Source organism: Somniosus microcephalus, chromosome 24 (assembly GCF_052327205.1).
Source record: "Somniosus microcephalus isolate GS21.2 chromosome 24, FLI_Smic_1.0, whole genome shotgun sequence".
In the NCBI taxonomy this organism is placed as follows: Eukaryota; Metazoa; Chordata; class Chondrichthyes; order Squaliformes; family Somniosidae; genus Somniosus; species Somniosus microcephalus.
The window spans coordinates 39,550,430-39,568,537 of NC_141010.1; the positions used below are offsets into that span (position 1 = coordinate 39,550,430).

At 46.5% G+C, this 18,108-nt stretch overlaps 1 protein-coding gene across 1 annotated transcript in view; it reads left to right on the forward strand.

The window, feature by feature from the left end:
* Positions 1–18,108, forward strand: part of osbpl7 (oxysterol binding protein-like 7) — a 102,611-nt gene that overhangs the window by 75,718 nt on the left and 8,785 nt on the right. Inside the window, 9 exon segments of the mRNA XM_085966547.1 lie at positions 3,736–3,788; positions 3,790–3,987; positions 5,481–5,618; positions 8,204–8,267; positions 10,389–10,467; positions 10,937–11,081; positions 12,569–12,713; positions 15,983–16,109; positions 17,446–17,568. Coding sequence (XP_085822673.1) covers positions 3,736–3,788; positions 3,790–3,987; positions 5,481–5,618; positions 8,204–8,267; positions 10,389–10,467; positions 10,937–11,081; positions 12,569–12,713; positions 15,983–16,109; positions 17,446–17,568 — 1,072 coding nt within the window.

An 18,108-nucleotide genomic window follows, 5' to 3' on the forward strand; every position in this document is an offset into this window, starting at 1 on the left:
AGCCAACATTCCATTGGCCTTCTTAATCACTTGCTGCACCTGCATACTAACCTTTTGAGTTTCGTGCACCAGGACCCCCAGATCCCTTTGTACTTCAGTAGTTTCCAGTTTCTTGCCATTAAGATAATAACTTGCTCTATGATTTTTCCTGCCAAAGTGCATAACCTCACACTTTCCAGTATTGTATTCCATCTGCCAAATCTCTGCCCACTTACTTAGCCTGTCGATGTCCCCTTGCAGGTTTTTTATGTCCTCCTCACTCACTACTTTCCCTCCCATCTTAGTATCATCTGCAAACTTTGATATGTTACACTCGGTCCCCTCCTCCAAATCGTTAATCTAGATTGTAAAGAGTTGGGGACCCAGCACTGACCCCTGCGGAACACCACTAGTTACTGATTGCCAGTCTGAGAATGAACCATTTATCCCAACTCTCTGCCTTCTGTTAGATAGCCAATCCTCTATCCATGCCAGAATATTACCCCCAATCCCGTGATTTTTTATCTTAAGCAATAATCTTTTGTGTGGCACCTTGTCAAATGCCTTTTGGAAGTCTAAATACACCATGTCCACTGGTTCCCCTTTATCCACCCTATATGTTACTTCCTCAAAGAACTCCAGCAAATTTGTCAAACATGACTTCCCCTTCATAAAACCATGCTGACTTTGTCCTATTAAATTATGATTATCCAAATGTCCTGTTACTGTCTCCTTAATAATGGACTCCAAAATTTTACCTACCACAGATGTTCGGCTAACCGGTCTATAGTTTCCAGCCTTCTGTCTACTGCCCTTTTTAAATAAGGGTGTTACATTAGCAGTTTTCCAGTCTGCCGGGACCTTTGCCGAGTCCAGGGAGTTTTGGAAAATTATTACCAATGCATCCACAATCCCTACCGCCACTTCCCTCAAGACCCTAGGATGTAAGCCATCCGGTCCAGGTGATTTATCCGCCTTGAGTCCCATTATTTTACCGAGTACCACTTCCTTAGTGATTTTGATCGTGTTTAGCTCCTCCCCCCCCCTTTAGCCCCCTGTTTGTCCAGTGTTGGGATATTCTTAGTGTCTTCTACTGTAAAGTTGGGAATAGGAGACGGTGAAGTGGGATTTATTTCAACAGTATGAGGATGCAGGGAAGAAAGGTGTGTAGGACAGCACATGTGGAACTTCAGAGGAGCAAAAAAGGAAAGCTTAGTGGCGCATTGACGACAGTAATATGGGTAAAGTAGAAGGATCAGCTCCGTGCTCCCACAATTAATCTTAATGGAGGGTAAATCGAGTGCTACTCACTGCTGGAAGTACGGGAGTATGGAATCGGTCCTAGGGAGGCCGAAAATGAGAGCATTTGGAGGCTAAAGGTAGGAGAGGGACTGCTTAAGAAATGTTATTTCTTGTATCCTCCCCAAGAGAGTGTGACAAACACAATCTGACAAAACCAGTTTCAAAAGTGGAAGGTAAAGTACAGTAGCTAACTCGAGAGATTGATGTTAATACAGGGCGGAAAAATGCACACAAGTATTCCATATTCTGGGAATGACTTCCCTTGGTTTCAGAGCACAAAATACATGGCTAAACGTCAGGAATGAAGCTCGGTATGCAGACCCTGAGTGTTACAGCTAGTGTCAAGCAATATGGGAGAATAACCTCTTGTTCTTTTTTCATTCCTTTACTTTAGTTCTCGCTCTCCTCCTCCCTCTGGTGGTTGGGTGTGGGGGTGGAGGGCGGGAAATCCACAATGGAATAATTGTATGTGGTCTCTGGATGGAGGAGGTTTGAGGATCAAAGAGCCTTTTGTTACTCTTCTGGGCAGTATCTGTGTTCTGTTCAGCATCTCTTTCTGCGCCCCCCCACCCAGTGGTAGAGTTGAGATTCAGAATTCTCGGGTTTGAATCCACATGGAATTTGTAGGGGCTACTGATCTTATCCTTTGTGAAGATGAAAACTCAATTTCCCTTCAGTAGTAGTAATTTTTTGATTTGTGGATGAAAAGAAACTTTCATTCCCTTAATAGCAAATGAGGTTTTCATCTCTATGCTGATGACACCCAGCTCTGCCTCACCGCCACCTCTCTCGACCCTCCACTGTCTTTGGCCCCCGCCACAGACTCCGTTCCCTCGCCATTGATTCTATCCTCCTCCCTGGCCACTGTCTCAAGCTGAGCCAGGCTGTTCACTAGCCCTACTGCCCTCCAAGACCTCTGCGTTCCTCCAACTCTGGCCTCTTGTGCAAACCCCACTCCCTTCGCCTCACCATTGGCGGCCGTGACTTCAGCCCTAAGCTCTGGTATTCCCTCCCTAAACCTCTCCTCTATGGCACTCCTTAAAATCTACCTTTTTGACTAAGCTTTTGGTCTCCTTTGGCTTGGTGTAAATATTTGTCTGATTGCACTCCTGTAGCTATGTTGAAGGTGCTATATAAGTGCAATTTGTTATATTTGGCACCAAGGGGTATTTTCTCTCTAAACCTATATTTTTTTTTTTTAAGTGCTGAGTTAACAGATCTGCAATCTCATCATGTGATGGCCTGTGCCAGAAACGCTAATTCATGAAATCTACCCTCTAGTTTTGAAATGTGGCTCTCGTACATGCAAATTTTTGCAATTTCTATTAGAATTGAAAATGATACCCAGTAATTTCCAATCTGTAAAGAAACTCTTTCCCCCCACCCCCTAGAAACAAAACTATTTTCTGATCTCTGGATACACAAAGAGCAATTGGCCTCAAAGCGACCTCAAATCAATTAGACTTTGTGGTCTCACAGACAGGCAGTTATACACCGCTGCATCTTGGCAGTAGAGTAACTAAGTGTGCGTTACATGGTTATGATGCTCTTGCCATTAGAACCACAAACGGTTACAGCACAGAAGGAGGCCATTTGGCCCATGTCTGTGCCTACTCTTCACTGGATCAATCCAAAATTAATTCCCTTGCCCCGTGCTTTCCCCCATAATCTTGTGTCTTCCTCTGCTTCAGATATTTATCCAGCTTTCACTTAAAAGCTGTGGTCCTTGTGGCAGAGTGTTCCATGCTCCCAACAACATCCCTTCGACTTACCATGGACAACGCTCTGTATTTTTCGGGAATGGGGTGTCATCCACAGATTGAGTGCGAGTTGGACGGTTGCTCATGACTCTTGAGTTTTGGCACCACTTTTAGACAAGTGAAAAGCCAATGCACCTGAGCCTGGTTCATTATATTTCTCCTGTGTGTCTGAGAAAACCGCAGCTATAAACTTATCGGAGGGAGCTTTCAACAACAGTTTGCATTTATACAATACCTTTAACATCCCAAGGTGCTTCACCGGAGCGTTATCGAACAAAATTTGTCACTGATCCACATGAGATATTAGGACAGGTGACTAAAAGCTTGGTCAAAGAGGTAGGTTTTAAGGTATGTCTTAGAGGAGGAGAGAGAGAGTTAGAGAGGCGGAGAGGTGTAGGGAGGGAATTCCAGAGTTTAGGGCCTTGGCAGCTGAAGGCACGGCCGCCAATGGTGGAGCGAAGAAAATCGGGGATGCGCAAGAGGCCAGAATTGGAGGAGCGCAGAGATCTCGGAGGGTTATGGGGCTGGAGGAGGTTACAGAGATAGGGAGGGGTGAGGGATTTCAGATCGGGGAAATCCTCAAACAGCAAGAGCTTCTGCCCTGTTTTCTACATTATTGATTTCTGAGTTAGAATACCAAGATGTGCAAAATTAGATTAAAGCTCCTTTTTTTTAAAAATTCTTTCCAAAACAGTAAACCTTCCGAGCTGCAGTTCCGTTAATGGGATTCAAAGAAGAATGTCTCTCCCCGGCTCCAGGTCCAAATCTGAGCAACGTCAGCCTGTGGAACATCTTGAAGAACAACATTGGAAAAGACCTGTCTAAGGTCTCCATGCCAGTCCAGCTGAATGAGCCGTTGAACACGCTGCAGCGACTCTGTGAGGAGCTGGAATTCAGTGAACTGTTGGACACGGCAAGCAGGACCTCGGATCCCTTTGAGCGCATGGTAAGCTTGTTAATCTGCTCTGTGGTACCAAAGAGCTGGGTGGGTGCTGGCTCTTTCCCCTTGTCACAGGCATGAATTTTTTACTTATTAATTCACAGGATGTGGGCATCACTGACCAGGCCAGCATTTATTGCCCATCCCTAGCTGCCATTGAGAAGGTGGTGGTGAGCCGCCGCCTTGAACCGCTGCAGTCCGTGTGGTGAAGTACTCCCACAGTGCTGTTAGGTAGGGAGTTCCAGGGTTTTGACCCAGCGACGATGAAGGATCGGCGATATATTTCAAGTTCAGGATGGTGTGTAACTTGAAGGGGAACTTGGAGGTGATGGTGTTCCCATGCACCTGCTGTCTTTGTCCTTCTCGGTGGGTAGAGGTCATGGATTTGGGGAGGTGCTGTCGAAGATGCCTTGGCGAGTTGCTGCAGTGCATCTTGTCGATGGTACACACCTACATATTTTTAGATGACCAATTGAAAGCTGCTTTGTTTAAGACTAAATTTTGAACTAGACGATTTCTCTAGTTGCACGCAGGAAGTCAAGACCAAGTGTAGTCTTCAGGTGGAATGAGGCAGGGGATAATCGGACTTGGGCATGCAGATGTAATTTAATCTTCAGACTTCTACCCTTTTTAAATTCCCATTATAAATTCCACATTTATAATTGAAACTGCCTGTGTAAGTTTCTCACCGCTGTAATTATACACTCCTGCCAATGGTAGCGCCTCCACTGGGGAGTGGCTGTAATTACAGCGTGACCGGTTTACATCAGTTCCATTTATAAATGCTGACATACAAATTTATAATGGAACAAGTTGACACTCCAGCCATTGGGGTGGGAGGGAGGAAGCATCAAAGTTGAGAAATATTATTTCATTGAAAAAAATTAAGAAATTTGCAATGGGAAGCAGATTGTGCAGGGAATACAGTGGAGGCTCTAGGAGAGGACATGGAGGCAAAGTCCAATTTTAAAATGTATTTCTATGGGGGGGGGGGGGGGAAAGAGAGCAGACAAAGCTGAAAAACTCTATAAAGGAAATGAAAAGATTGCGTTTAATATTCGACCGTGCTGCAAAAATTCAAAAATGTGGCAAAGCTGAAACTTATGCGCTGAACTTAGCTGAAGTGAAAACAAGAGACCCGCTGTAAGCTGTGACGTTTTCAGAGATGGATCCTGAAGCGGTCATTACAAGTCGACAAGTTTACATCGGCAAACCCATAATAAATGTGGACATTGGAATTTATCATGGGAAAATATTGATATGAAAGGTGTCGCAACAATAGGAAATCGAGTTGCACAGAAGGGAAGTGTGTACAGATGTAGAATTTTTGATACATTGTAGATAAGTTCCAATTACTCAATCTGAGCTGCAGCAAATTTGGTGTGGGACAGATGAGAATGATCGGGGTTCTGTGGTAATACTGCAGGATGTCTGTCGCAGCTCTCTTCCACCTTTTGTTCTGGGCCACTCACCGTTACTGCTTTCCTATTTCCCTGCAGATTTACATTGCTGCCTTCGCTGTGTCAGGCTACGCTTCAGCTTATTACAGAGCGAGGAGCAAGCCGTTCAACCCTGTCCTTGGTGAAACGTATGAATGTATAAGAGAAGACAAGGGTTTCCAGTTTATTGGAGAGCAGGTATTTATTATCTCTACTGATTGCCTCTCTATTTTCTCCCCTCCTCCCCTGAAGGTGCTGAGGTACAGCTCTAGAGGTGTTGACAGTCTGACGGTACCTCACCCAAGTGGCCACCTTTCGTGCGCAAGCCAAGTCTGTGAGCCGCGCTGAGTTATTTGACTATGGAAGGTGGTACCACTGTATCCGATCCTGTCCGCACTCACACTTGTGATTTTCAACAGGGGGCATTTGACACCAAATAGGAACAGGAATCCTGCTTTGCCTTCTTTTCTTCCCCAGTCCCTTCCTTTCTGGCTGAGGGCAACTGTGGCCACCCCAACCCCCACCTCTCTTTCCTCTCCCCCCCCGGCTCCCAATGGCCGTCACACCTGAGAGCAACTAACTGAGCACCGACAGGCCAGAGACCGAGCTTGACCCTGTGTGGCTCAGTTTTACGTGGTAATCTCTGTGGATTTTTTTAACGGTTGCTGTCGGCATCTACAAAGAACAGTTGTGCATATCCAGCTCCAATCCAACGCGAGGCCAAGTCGGCCTTTGATGAACTTACTGTTGCCAGCTGTCACGAGATGGAGTTTTACTCTCTATTTTAGTCAAATGTAACTTTTTTTTGTCTTTTTTTGCAAATTAAACCTAGTTCTCAATGAATGCTGCCACTCGATTTAAAGCTGCCATTATGTGAAACAAGTTGGCGCTAAACTGGCTTTAGCACTCGGGAGAAGCCAGGAGTTTCAGGCTAGTTTTGGTAATAGTAATGTCTCCTCTCCAGCACTGTCCAATGGAGGAGGGTGCACTTTCTGGGGCTGTGTTGTTATCGGTATCTGGCCTGTGCTTTATCTTCCCTCGATGCTGACATTGGGCACTGTAAAACTGAGATCGGTAGCCTTGATGAGCATCTTTGAGTTAGCACCAGGAATTCTGATGTTTGCCTGATCACTGGGCTCTCTGTGAACAGATGCTAATATTTCCTGTGCTGTGATGGAAATAAATGCCTAATTTAAAAAACAAAATAATTAATTTATTCATTCACTGGACGTGGGCATCGCTGGCAAGGTCGACATTTATTGCCCATCCCTAATTGCCTTCGAGAAGGTGGTGGTGTGCCGCCGCCTTGAACCGCTGCAGTCCGTGTGGTGAAGGTACTCCCACAGTGCTGTGAGGGAGGGAGTTCCAATGGGTAACAGTGAGATATTCTACTTGCTACGTTTGGGAATGAGAATCAGCGATAGTGTGGAATGTTTAACTAATTTCTGTTGTGGTGTTTAGTTTCTGTACAAGAGCTGCCTCATTTAAAAAAATTAAAAAAAATTAGCACATTTCTGTTTGTGGAAGCTTGCTGTGTGCAAATTGGCTGCCGTGTTTCTTACATTACAACGGTGACTACACTTCAGAAGTACTTCATTGGCTTTAAAGCGCTTTGGGACGTCCTGAGGTCATGAAAGGCGCTATAGAAATGCAGGTCTTTTTATTGGTCCAGCAATGGCTCGTGATCTCCTGAATATAGTTCTACTGCTTTGAACATGTTCCTGGTTTGCACACCAGGTGGCGCTCGTACTCTGCAATAACCCCAGAGCCTTTCCTTGTACGAGGCATGTTTGTTCTTGCAAAGCTCTCAGATCACCACCAGTTCCTGTTTTTTTTTCCCTGTGAAGTTATATTTGAATATTCCTTTTTGCACAGTATTGACTGAATATTTACAATTCTCAGCCTAATCTTTATTGTTCGTTCTCTACTCGAGTGTCTGGTTAGCTCGGTCAAAAGTACTCTCGCCAATTCTTGAACCCATAATCTAGGTCACTCCTGCGCAGTATTGAGGGAGCGCTGCATTGTCTGAGGTGCAGCCTTCCAGCTGAGATCTGCTTGTCCATGTTAAATCCCATGGGACTATTCGAAAAAGAGCAAGGTGTCTTGGCCACTATTCCTCTCAATCAAAACCGCCAAAAATCAGATTAACTGGTCATTGTTAATTGTGAAGAATTGCTGTCACGGAATGGCCGTCGTGTTTGTTTACATAAGTCACTGCGTTTGAAAATTATTCATTGTGTCTAAAGTGCTTTGAGATATTTTAACAATACGTTAAGGCACGATGAAATGGAATAATAACAGAAGCTACTGGAAACACTCGGCAGGTCAGGCAGCACCTGTGGAGAGAGAAACCGAGTTAACGTTTCAGGTCGATGGCCTTTCTTCAGAACCTTTTCTATCTCCAGTCTGTGCTGAGTTAGCCACTATCAGCTGGTGTTGCAGTTGGTTTCGAGAAGAAATGTCGGCCCCTGGTTGCTACCCTGGTGACTCATACTGGAAAGTGCAAGCGTGAAATGGACTTTGGCCGAGAACAGAATTGGACGCCGTTGAGATACATCTGGTCAGGCTTCCTGCCCAGAGTCTGATGTAAAGACTGGCCTGTCGGGTGAGGTGCCAATGGGCTACCAGCATCTCTAACTAGCCCACCTAAAGAGCCAGCACCTTCAGGAGAGGAGGGGCGAGGGGGAGGAAAAGGGGGTGGTGAGGGCGGGGGCTGGAGAACTGTGATCATCTCCCCTCACCCAGATAATGCTGCCCATCATAGTTTGTGTTTCTTATTGCAGGTTAGCCATCACCCACCGGTCTCGGTCTGCCATGCTGAATCAGAAAACTTCCTCTTTTGGCAAGGTTAGTTTGTGTGGGGGGTTGGGGGAGCTTAATGGGCACTGTGAAACCTTTGTTATAGAAATTAAATCTAAAAGTGTGGGGGTGGGGTAACTACAAGTCACCGTTCCTGATCAATCTCCGATGCTTACATGTTACTGTAGGGATATCTGTGTGCAGAAACTACAAGCGTATTGCTGATGTAGCAATGAGGGTCAGCAAGAAATGGTCCTGCTGTAGATTTCTGCTTAAAGCACATGGCTAAATTGGAGCCTCAAGATACAGAAATTGAGTACGACTGATCCGGTTTATTCAGCATGTAGATTTACTTCCCAGATGTATGTATTGATCAGGACTGGGTGCTGTGATGCAGAAAGGCACACTAATGTCAGTAATCTTCTCGGGTGTCTCCCACCTCAGCTATTTCTTTCTTGAACCCTCAAAACGATGGAACTTCTTGCCTCCTGCAGTCTTCCCTTTTGCCCTACAACTACAGGCTTTTAACACCCAGGTTTGGCATCACACGAGCACTTGAATTACCTGGTCCTGTTTTCAATCTTGGCAGTGTCTGTACTGGGCTTTTTTTTTTTTTGACACCGAGTTGCCCCAGTTGTCACCAGACGGGAACAGAAACCGTTCCAGCAAGTGCCTTAGAGCACAAGAAACAAAAACTCTGCCAGCTGCAGTGACATTGCACAGATAATAATTCACTCATCGTGATTTATCGCCTCTCTGCCCTGCGGTGCCCACTGGTCGTGGAAGGTGACTGGACCGGGCCTTGACCCTTCACCTAGGTTTCTCAATATATAAAAAAATAAAATTAAGTGAGTTGTAGCTTGGATCCTGGCAATTGTGGGATAATGAGGGGCAGCTGAATTCAATGTGCAATTGCTCCTCAGTTCCTCCCACCCCCAACCCAGCAATAGTTAGCAGGTGGTGGGACCAATACAGGCAGTTTGGCCCATTTCAGTATTGAATAACCTCCATCTCTCCTACTTAGAAAAATGCAGCTGTAGCCCATAAAAGGCTAATTTCCCTGCGCCTCCTGCATCAACCTCGGCGAAGCTACAGCGCAGTGAGACTGCAGACTACTCCACCATTCTGCTGCAATTCCATTTGGTGAAGTGGCGGTGGGGGGGGTCGGAGGGAGAAGGACATTGGGTAGAGGTGCAGCCTCATTCCCAGTTCTGTTACTTCTATGCAGCTCCGTGGTTAGGTTGGGACAAGTTGCCCGAATTGTAAGGCAGATAGACTGGTTAAGCGATGTCAAGTTTAGTGATTCAGTTCAAACCATTGGTGCAAAGTTGTACATCTATTTAGATGATTGGATGGATGAAAATTTTTTTGGATTTCTCTCTTTATTCATTCATGGGACAGCATTTATTGCTCATCCCTACTTGCCCTTGAGAAGGTGGTGGTGAGCCGCTGCCTTGAACCGCTGCAGTCCGTGTGGTGAAGGTACTCCCACAGTGCTGTTAGGGAGGGAGTTCCAGGATTTTGACCCAGCGACGATGAAGGAACAGCGATATACTTCCAAGTCAGGATGGTGTGTGACTTGGAGGGGATCTTGGAGGTGTTGGTGTTCCCATGCACCTGCTGCCCTTTACCTTCTAGGTGGTGGAGGTCACGGGTTTGGGAGGTGCTGTTGAAGAAGCCTTGGCGAGTTGCCGCAGTGCATCTTGTAGATGGTACACACTGCAGCCGCGGTACGCCGGTGGTGGAGGGAGTGAATGTTTAAGGTGGTGGATGGGGTGCCAATCAAACGGGCTGCTTTGTCCTGGATGGTGTCGAGCTTCTTGAGTGTTGTTGGAGCTGCACTCGTCCAGGCAAGTGGAGAGTATTCCATCACACTCCCGATTTGTGCCTTGCTTTGACTTTGTTCATGTTGCATGATCCAACTTCTGCATCGTCACAATTCTTGTAATGCTGACTTTGCCTACATATTAGTATGGGGAGAGCTGGGTATGGGGCTGGCCAAATGGGATGCAATGGTCTTTTCTGGCCTTGCCCCTTCCTATGTTCTACCAGGTGTTTCTTGTTGACAACAGTCTCTCAAAATAATTCCATCGTCTGAAAACCTTTGGGTTGTATTTGAGAGACATGAGATGCTGTATAAATTCAAGACTTTCCCCTTTCTGGTTTCAGATGTGAGGTGGAAGAACAAGTTCTGGGGGAAGTCCCTTGAGATTGTGCCTGTTGGAATGGTGAATGTGAGTCTGCCAAAGTAAGTAGCTGATTTTGAAATGGTTTTGATAGTGAATAGGGAGAAACTGTTTCCAGTGGCAGAAAGGTCGGTAACCAGCGGGGACAGATTTAAGGTAATGGGCAAAAGAACCAGAGGCGACACGAGGAAACATTTTTTTACGCAACGAGTGACCTGGAAATGCGCTGCTTGAAAGGGCGGTGGAAGCAAATTCAATCGTAACTTTCAAAAGGGAAATGGATAAATACATGCTGGAACGTTTTTTTTAAAGGGCTATAGGGAAAGAGCGGGGGAGTGGGATTAATTGGCTAGCTCTATCAAAGAGCTGGCACAGGCACGATGGGCCAAATGGCCTCCTTCTGTGCTGTAAAACTTTATGATTTCAAGACACTTGTGCATTCATTCATGGGTCACGGGAGAGCAGAGCTCAAATGGAAGCTGCCCTTTTGTGATGTATTTGTTGCAAATGCGTTTTCTGTGCCATTCCCAGGTTTGGCGATCACTATCAGTGGAATAAGGTCACCTCCTGCATCCACAACATCCTGAGCGGGCAGCGATGGATAGAACATTTCGGGGAAGTGACAATCACAAACCTAAAGAGCAGTGTCTGCCACTGCAGGTTGACATTTTGTAAGGTGAGTTTGTTCATGGGGTTCTTGCCCATCTGGCTTTGTTGAGCAGCTATCTGCGATACTGTACTTCTGAAAGGTAAACCGACTCAATTAAAATGTCTTGTGTTTTCTTTTCCCCACGTCTTGTGACTTAGAGGCATCCATTAAATAGATGGGGGAGTTTTGTGTCCAATTCTGGGCACCACACTTTAGGAAGGATATCAAGGCCTTGGAGAGGGTGCAGAGGAGATTTACTAGACTGGTACCAAGGATGCGAGACTTCAGTTAGGTGGAGAGGCGAGAGTAGCTGGGGTTGCTCTCTGTAGAGCAGAGAAGGTTAAGGGGAGATTTAATATAGGTGTTCAAAATCTTGAAGGGTTTTGATAGAATAAATAAGGAAAGACTGTTTCCAGTGGCAGACGGGTTGGTAACCAGATGACAAGAGGGAGCAAAAGAGCCAGAGGGAAGATGAGGAGATTTGTTTTTACGCAGCGATTTGTGATTATCTGGACTGCACTGCCTGAAAGGGTGGTGGAAGCAGATTCAATAATGACTTTCAATGGGGAATTGGATAACTAGTTGAAGGAGGAAAAATTTGCAGGACTATGGGGAAAGAGCAGGGTCTAATCAGAGAGCTCTTTCACAGAGCCAGCACAGGCATGGTGGGCCGAATGGCTGCCTTCTGTGCTGTAACATTCTATGATTCTATGGTGGATCCTTTTGGCCCACCTACAGTAGTATCTCCAAAGGGGAGGGGGAAAATATGCCTGAACTGGGAGAATTGGATGCCTGGTTTTGAGACCCGCTGTCTGAATCGAGATGATACTTTCAATTAAAACTTGGATCCTGGGGGAGCAGCATTAAAACAGAAACCTGTGACCTCCAAACACTGCGCTCCCTGTTTAGCTTTAATCTCCTGCCTTTGCTCTCCTGCTCTATGTCTGATCGTTACAAACTCTGGAACCAGGGGGTACAGGCGCCGAAAAAGTAAGGTGCGCAGTTTAGATTAAACCGCTTCACACCAAGGGTGCCAAATGTGTGGAACAGACTGTTCAGAGAGATGGTGGAAGTGGTTAGTGTCAGCAAGTTGAAGAGGGAGCTGGATGGTGCAGTCGCCAAAAGAAACAGAGGGGGCGGGGGAGAGGGGGCAGTGGAAAGAGGGCGGGGGAGGGGGCGGTGGAAAGAGGGCGGGGAGGAGGCGGTGGGGAGGGATGAGGGGTGGTGGAAAGAAGGAGGGGGTGGGGAAGGAGGGGTGGTGGAGAGGGGGCGGGGTGGTGGGAAGGGGACGGGGCGGTGGAAAGAGGGTGGGTGGCTGGAGGTAGAAAGAGGGCAGGGGAAGGGGTGGCGGATGGAAAGATGCGGGGTGTGGAAGAGGGTAGAGTATGGGGCTGGCCAAATGACTCCCACGTTCTACCAGGTGTTTATTGTTGACAACAGACTCGATGTAAAAGCTACAGAAAGTTTGAATCTCACCCTGGACTTTGCCAATGGTGCTTTTCTTTTTTCCCCAGACCAAATACTGGAGTTCGAATGTAAATGAGGTTCAAGGCTCAGTGATGGATCAGAGTGGGAGGGTCGTCCATCAGCTGTTTGGCAAATGGCACGAGGAGCTTTACTGTGGCGGGCCACAATCGGCTAAATGCATTTGGAAACCAAGTAAGAACAGCTACATTGTCTCCCACCCTGGGCTCTTTCATATTTAGCAATGTGTACAACGTACCTGCTCCCGCCTGTGCTCTTCATTCTCGGCAATGGTCTGGAGAGAGCTCCCTGATGAAAGAAAGAAGGTCTTGCATTTAGAGAGCGCCTTTCACAACCTCAGGATGTTCCAAAACGCTTTACAGTCAATGAAGTGCTTTTGACGTGTAGTCACTGTTGTGACGTAGGAAACGCGGCAGCCAATTTCCACACAGCAAGATCCCACAAATAGCAATGTGATAATGACCAGATAATCTGCTTGAGGGATAAATATTGGCCGGGGCACCGGGGAGATCGCCCCTGCTCCTCTTCAAATAGTGCAATGGGATCTTTTCTGTTTCCTGAGAGGGCAGACGAGGCCCTCGATTTAACGTCTCATCTGAAAGACGGCACCTCCGACAGTGCAGCACACTCTCAGCACTGCACTGGAGTGTTAGCCTAGCTTTATGTGCTCAAGTCTCTGAAATGGGACTTAAACTCACAACCTTCTGACTCTGGCGAGATAGGCTACCACTGAGCCAGGGCTGATGGATCAATGAAGCATTGTTCAGTGTGGAACTGAGCTATGTAGAGCCAGAGGACCCCAGGTTTGAAACCCAATCTGTGCTAAGCTAAGGTAGTCTGGGCCTTGGCACACTAGGCTGGGGGAGGGAGATGGGGGTGGGAAAGGTAATCAGGCAGGTTCTAATTACTACCCAAATAACCCTTGTTGAGATCAGTGGCCCAGAAACCCCACCACAGGTCTTGATGATCTTGTCCCCCTCCTATTTCTCATCTACATACTGCATCTGAAAACATGATGTCGGGTTCAGCTGCCCGTATTCTAACTCTCACCAAGTCCCATTCACCCATCACCCCTGTGCTCGCTGACCTACATTGGCTCCCAGTTAAGCAACGCCTCGATTTATAAAATTCTCATCCTTGTTTTCAAATCCCTCCATGGCCTCGCCCCTCCCTATCTCTGTAATCTCCTCCAGCCCTACAACCCTCCAAGATATCTCCGCTCCTTGAATTTTGGCCTCTTGAGCATCTCCGATTTTAATCTCTCCTCCATTGGCGGCCGTGCCTTCAGCTGCCTAAGGCCGAAGCTCTGGAATTCCCTCCCTAAACCTCTCCACCTCTCTCTTTAAGGCGCTACTTAAAACCTACCACTTTGACCAAGCTTTTGGTCGCCTGCCCTAACATCTTTTATGGTTTGGTGTCAAATTATGTTTGATAACGCTCCCGTGACGCGCTTTGGGATGCTTTACTACATTAAAGGTGCTAAATAAATGCAAGTTGTTGTTGATTCTCGGCGGTTTGGCATTCGGCTTGCAGCCGGCTGTGCGACTCGCGCACACTTTGGACACCCAACAACACTGATGCAAGATAATAGTGGCTTAAGGTGAGTAACAGACCTTTTACTAATTCAAAAGTCATTACTGAATAATTAACTGAACCCAAACTAGCTGGTTGGCCCGCAACTTTTCCTCCACCTGTTTTATAAACTTGCCGAAATTGTTTTTAACGTTAAACCTTCAATACATAGGGGGTCAGCCAACCGTTTAAAAAAACCTCTAGCCCAAGGCGTCGCGCTGTTCAAGGATTTAATGTGAAATGAAAATGCTGTTGTTGCGTCTGTCCAGCTTTAAGTAGTTCTGAAGCACAAGAGCCTGTTGCACTGCATTCCTGCTGTAATCTGGCACTTCACTGAATAATTGAATCGGCCCGAGTAAATGTTCAGTTTACCTAGATGATGATGATGGTGACTGGATGAAAGCTGGCAAGTATTCAGGATCCATTTTTAGAGCTGCCTTTATATTGGTTTGGTCCTTTTTTGTGCCAGCGATAACTTCCCGGATGCGCTAAGACTGACCATGGGAGAAGGCCCATTAAAAGAAACGGGTCTTGCTGGTCGCTCGGCTTTGGAGATATTGGCAGCTCTCGGATTTGAATGTCAGGAGTCAGTGCCACTAACACAACATGTGTTGGTGTCGGCCGTGGCTCAGTGGGCAGCACCCTCGACTCTGAGTCAGAATGTTGTGGGTTCAAGTCCCACTCCAGAGACTTGAGCACAAAAATCTAGGCTGACACGCCGGTGCAGTACTGAGGGCGTGCTGGATTGTCGGAGGTGCCGTCTTTCGGATAAGATGTTAAACCAAGGCCTCACCTGCCCCCTCAGGTGGATGTAAAAGATCCCTTAGCACTATTTCGGAGGAGAGCAGGGGAGATATCCCCGGTGTCCTGGCCAAAGTTTATCCCTCAATCGGCGTCACTAAAGCAGATTCTTTGGTCATTATCACATTGCTGTTTGTGGGATCTTGCTGTGCGCAAATTGACTGCCCCGTTTCCTATATTACAACAGTGACGACACTTCAAAAGTCCTTCATTGGCTGTAAACGCGCTTTGGGATGTCCTGAGGTGGTGAAAGGAGTTGTATAAATGCAAATCTTTTCTTTTAAGAGGGTAAAGGTACAGATCTACTTTTTCGTGGCTCCGCAACTTTGTCCAGTTGAAGGCTGAACCAAGCACACCAGGAGGTCCCTGGTTCAATTACTGGTCTGTGCCGCATTAACCGATCTCCGCCGGGGGCGGAGGAGGGGTTCTGTATGGGCGTGTCTCACGCGGGACCGTGGCACCTCTGGGTTAGGGAGGGGAAAATCGGCTCAGGTTTTCGCTTCTGATCACGATCCAGTAGTAAAACGTCCCAGTGCACTTCACAGGAGCGTTATCAAACAAAATGCGACAGCGAGCCACATATTAGGACAGGTCAAAGAGGTAGGTTTTAAGGAGCGTCTTAAATGAGGAGAGAGGTGGCGAGGTTTAGGGAGGGAATTCCAGAGCTTGGGGCTTAGGCTGCTGAAAGCACGGCCGCCAATGGTGGAGCGATTAAATAAAAGAAAAACAACAAATTCTGGACGTTGCGTTCTGTTCGAACGATCCACATCCAAAACAGTAACCTCCAAAACATTAACCTCTTTTCTCATGATGCTAATGGACTCCCTGTGCTGTGTCTTTCCAGCATTATCTGTTTTGAATCAGACATTGCTTCCTGTGTGGAATTTTAAAAATAAAATTAAACACCCCTAGCTTCATTAGTTTGAATGAGCTCCAACTTGTCTCCGTGTTCTTTTATTCTCTAGAACATGGGTGCCTCATTTTTCAAGAGTCTGATTTCAACAAGCTTACAATATTTTACCCTGGCGATTCCTGCACAGTGATGTATTATTTTTGTTTCTGTCTTTCAGATGCTATACCAAAAGATCATGAAAGTTACTATGGTTTCACCACTTTTGCACGAGAACTTAATGAGCTGACCCCTGACCTTAAACACGTCCTACCCTTGACTGACACTCGGTTGCGGCCTGACCAGAGGTAGGCGAGGTGGCTGGGTTGCTTTGAATAAAGCTGCCGTTAGCACTGGGGCTATTGCAGTTACTCCTAAGGTTGTCCTTTAAAATTCAATCCAGTTCAAATCTTAGTTGGTCATAAAATATTCAACTGAGTTATGTTGTGATTCTCCAAGAATATTTTAGTAGCTTGTGTCGTGGGATAAAATCTAATCCTAGAATGTTCAGCTCTGTGATGTTGGCGTACCGACACTTAATGGGTTTGTATGTGATAGTGTCAGCTCAATGGGTAGCACACTCGCCTCTGAGTCAGAAGGTTGTGGGTTCTCGTCCCACTCCAGGACTTGAGCACATAAAGCTAGGCTGACACTCCAGTGCAGTGCTGAGGGAGCGCTGCACTGTCAGGGGTACCGTCTTTCGGATGAGATGTGAAACCTGCTCTCAGGTGGACGTAAAAGATCCCATGGCACTATTTCGAAGAGCAGGGGAGTTATCCCTGGTGTCCTGGCCAATATTTATCCCTCAATCAACATAACAAAAACAGATTATCTGGTCATTATCACATTGCTGTTTGAGTGACCATCAGGAAGACCTGGAAACGCCCAGTTTTCATTCCATTGCCTTGGGTATTGCTGGGTATATGTGCCAGACTAAAATTTGGGAATTTTCAATTCTCCATCGATTTCTATTGTCCCATTATGGCCGATCTTGTGTAACTTTAAATATAGTTTGATGAACCTCACCATGTGATGGTTTCCATTCATTTGCCTGCCCATTTTAAATAAATGAGAGTAATTTCTCCTTCGTGAATCTCACCAAAAATAACGTAACATTCTTTTATCAGCCGTATGATTGATAGTATGCTAATTTTACAATAGGCAGGTTTTCTTTCTTGCTGTAGTATTCTGACACACTGATTTGAGCTTTTGAAAGACGAGTCCCCTGCACCTTGGAGACGGGCAGGAAATGGACAGCTAGCCTTCCATCCAGCCGGCTGGCCGTGGGGGTTCCAGATTTTCTGCAAACAGTCATAGAATCATAGAATGATGCAGCACAGAAGGAAGCCATTCGGCCCACCGTGCCTGTGCCGGCTCTTTGAAAGAGCGATCCAATTCGTCCCACTCCCCTGCTCGTTCCCCACCGCCCAGCAAATTTTTCCACTTCAAATATTTATCCAATTCCCTTTTAAAAGTTACTATTGAAGGCAGTGCGTTCCATATCAACAACTGGTTGCGTTAAAAAAAAAAAAAAATTCACCTCCTCTCCTCCCTGGTCTTTTTGCCAATTACCTTAAATCTGTTAGTCCTCAGGGTACCATATGAATGAGTTTAAAATATATATATATCTTTTAATTGCCACAGGTACCTGGAGGAGGGGAACACTGAGGCAGCAGAAGTTCATAAACAAAGGATTGAGCAGCTGCAGAGAGACCGGAGGAGGATCATGGAGGAGAACAACATGGTCTACCTGTCACGCTTCTTTACGTAAGTACAGGAAACTTTCAATTAACCGGCCCCTAAATAACCGGAACGCTCTATCCACCAGCAAAATTCAGGAGTCGGTTCAGGTAACTTTTTTATTACTTTTTTTGCTCCATTTGTTGCTGTGCAAGGGTGTAGCTGAAGCTGTTGCTAAGCTACAGAGACGCTTGCAACTTGTGCCCATTGTTTTGAAGCAACAGGGTTTGTTGCTTTATACGGCGCGCTGAGCTCCGTATCTTTTACTATAGCGTTCGGTTATCCGGAATTGTTGATGAACCGGCACCACGTCGGCCCCGTCCGTGCCGGATACCAGAAAGTTTCCTGGAATGAGTAGCTACAGAGATCAGCCATTGCCGCTCCGCCCTTTTACAGGCAGGGGGCGCTGTTTTATGCAACCCCGCTAACAAACTGCCGATGCTGCTTTGTGACGTCAGCACTGGGGCGGAGACTGAAACTGAGAATGACGGGGGGAGAATCTGTCCTCCAGCATCACCACCTGCTGGGCTTTGGACTCGACAGTTTGGTTTTTGGACTGAGGTTTCC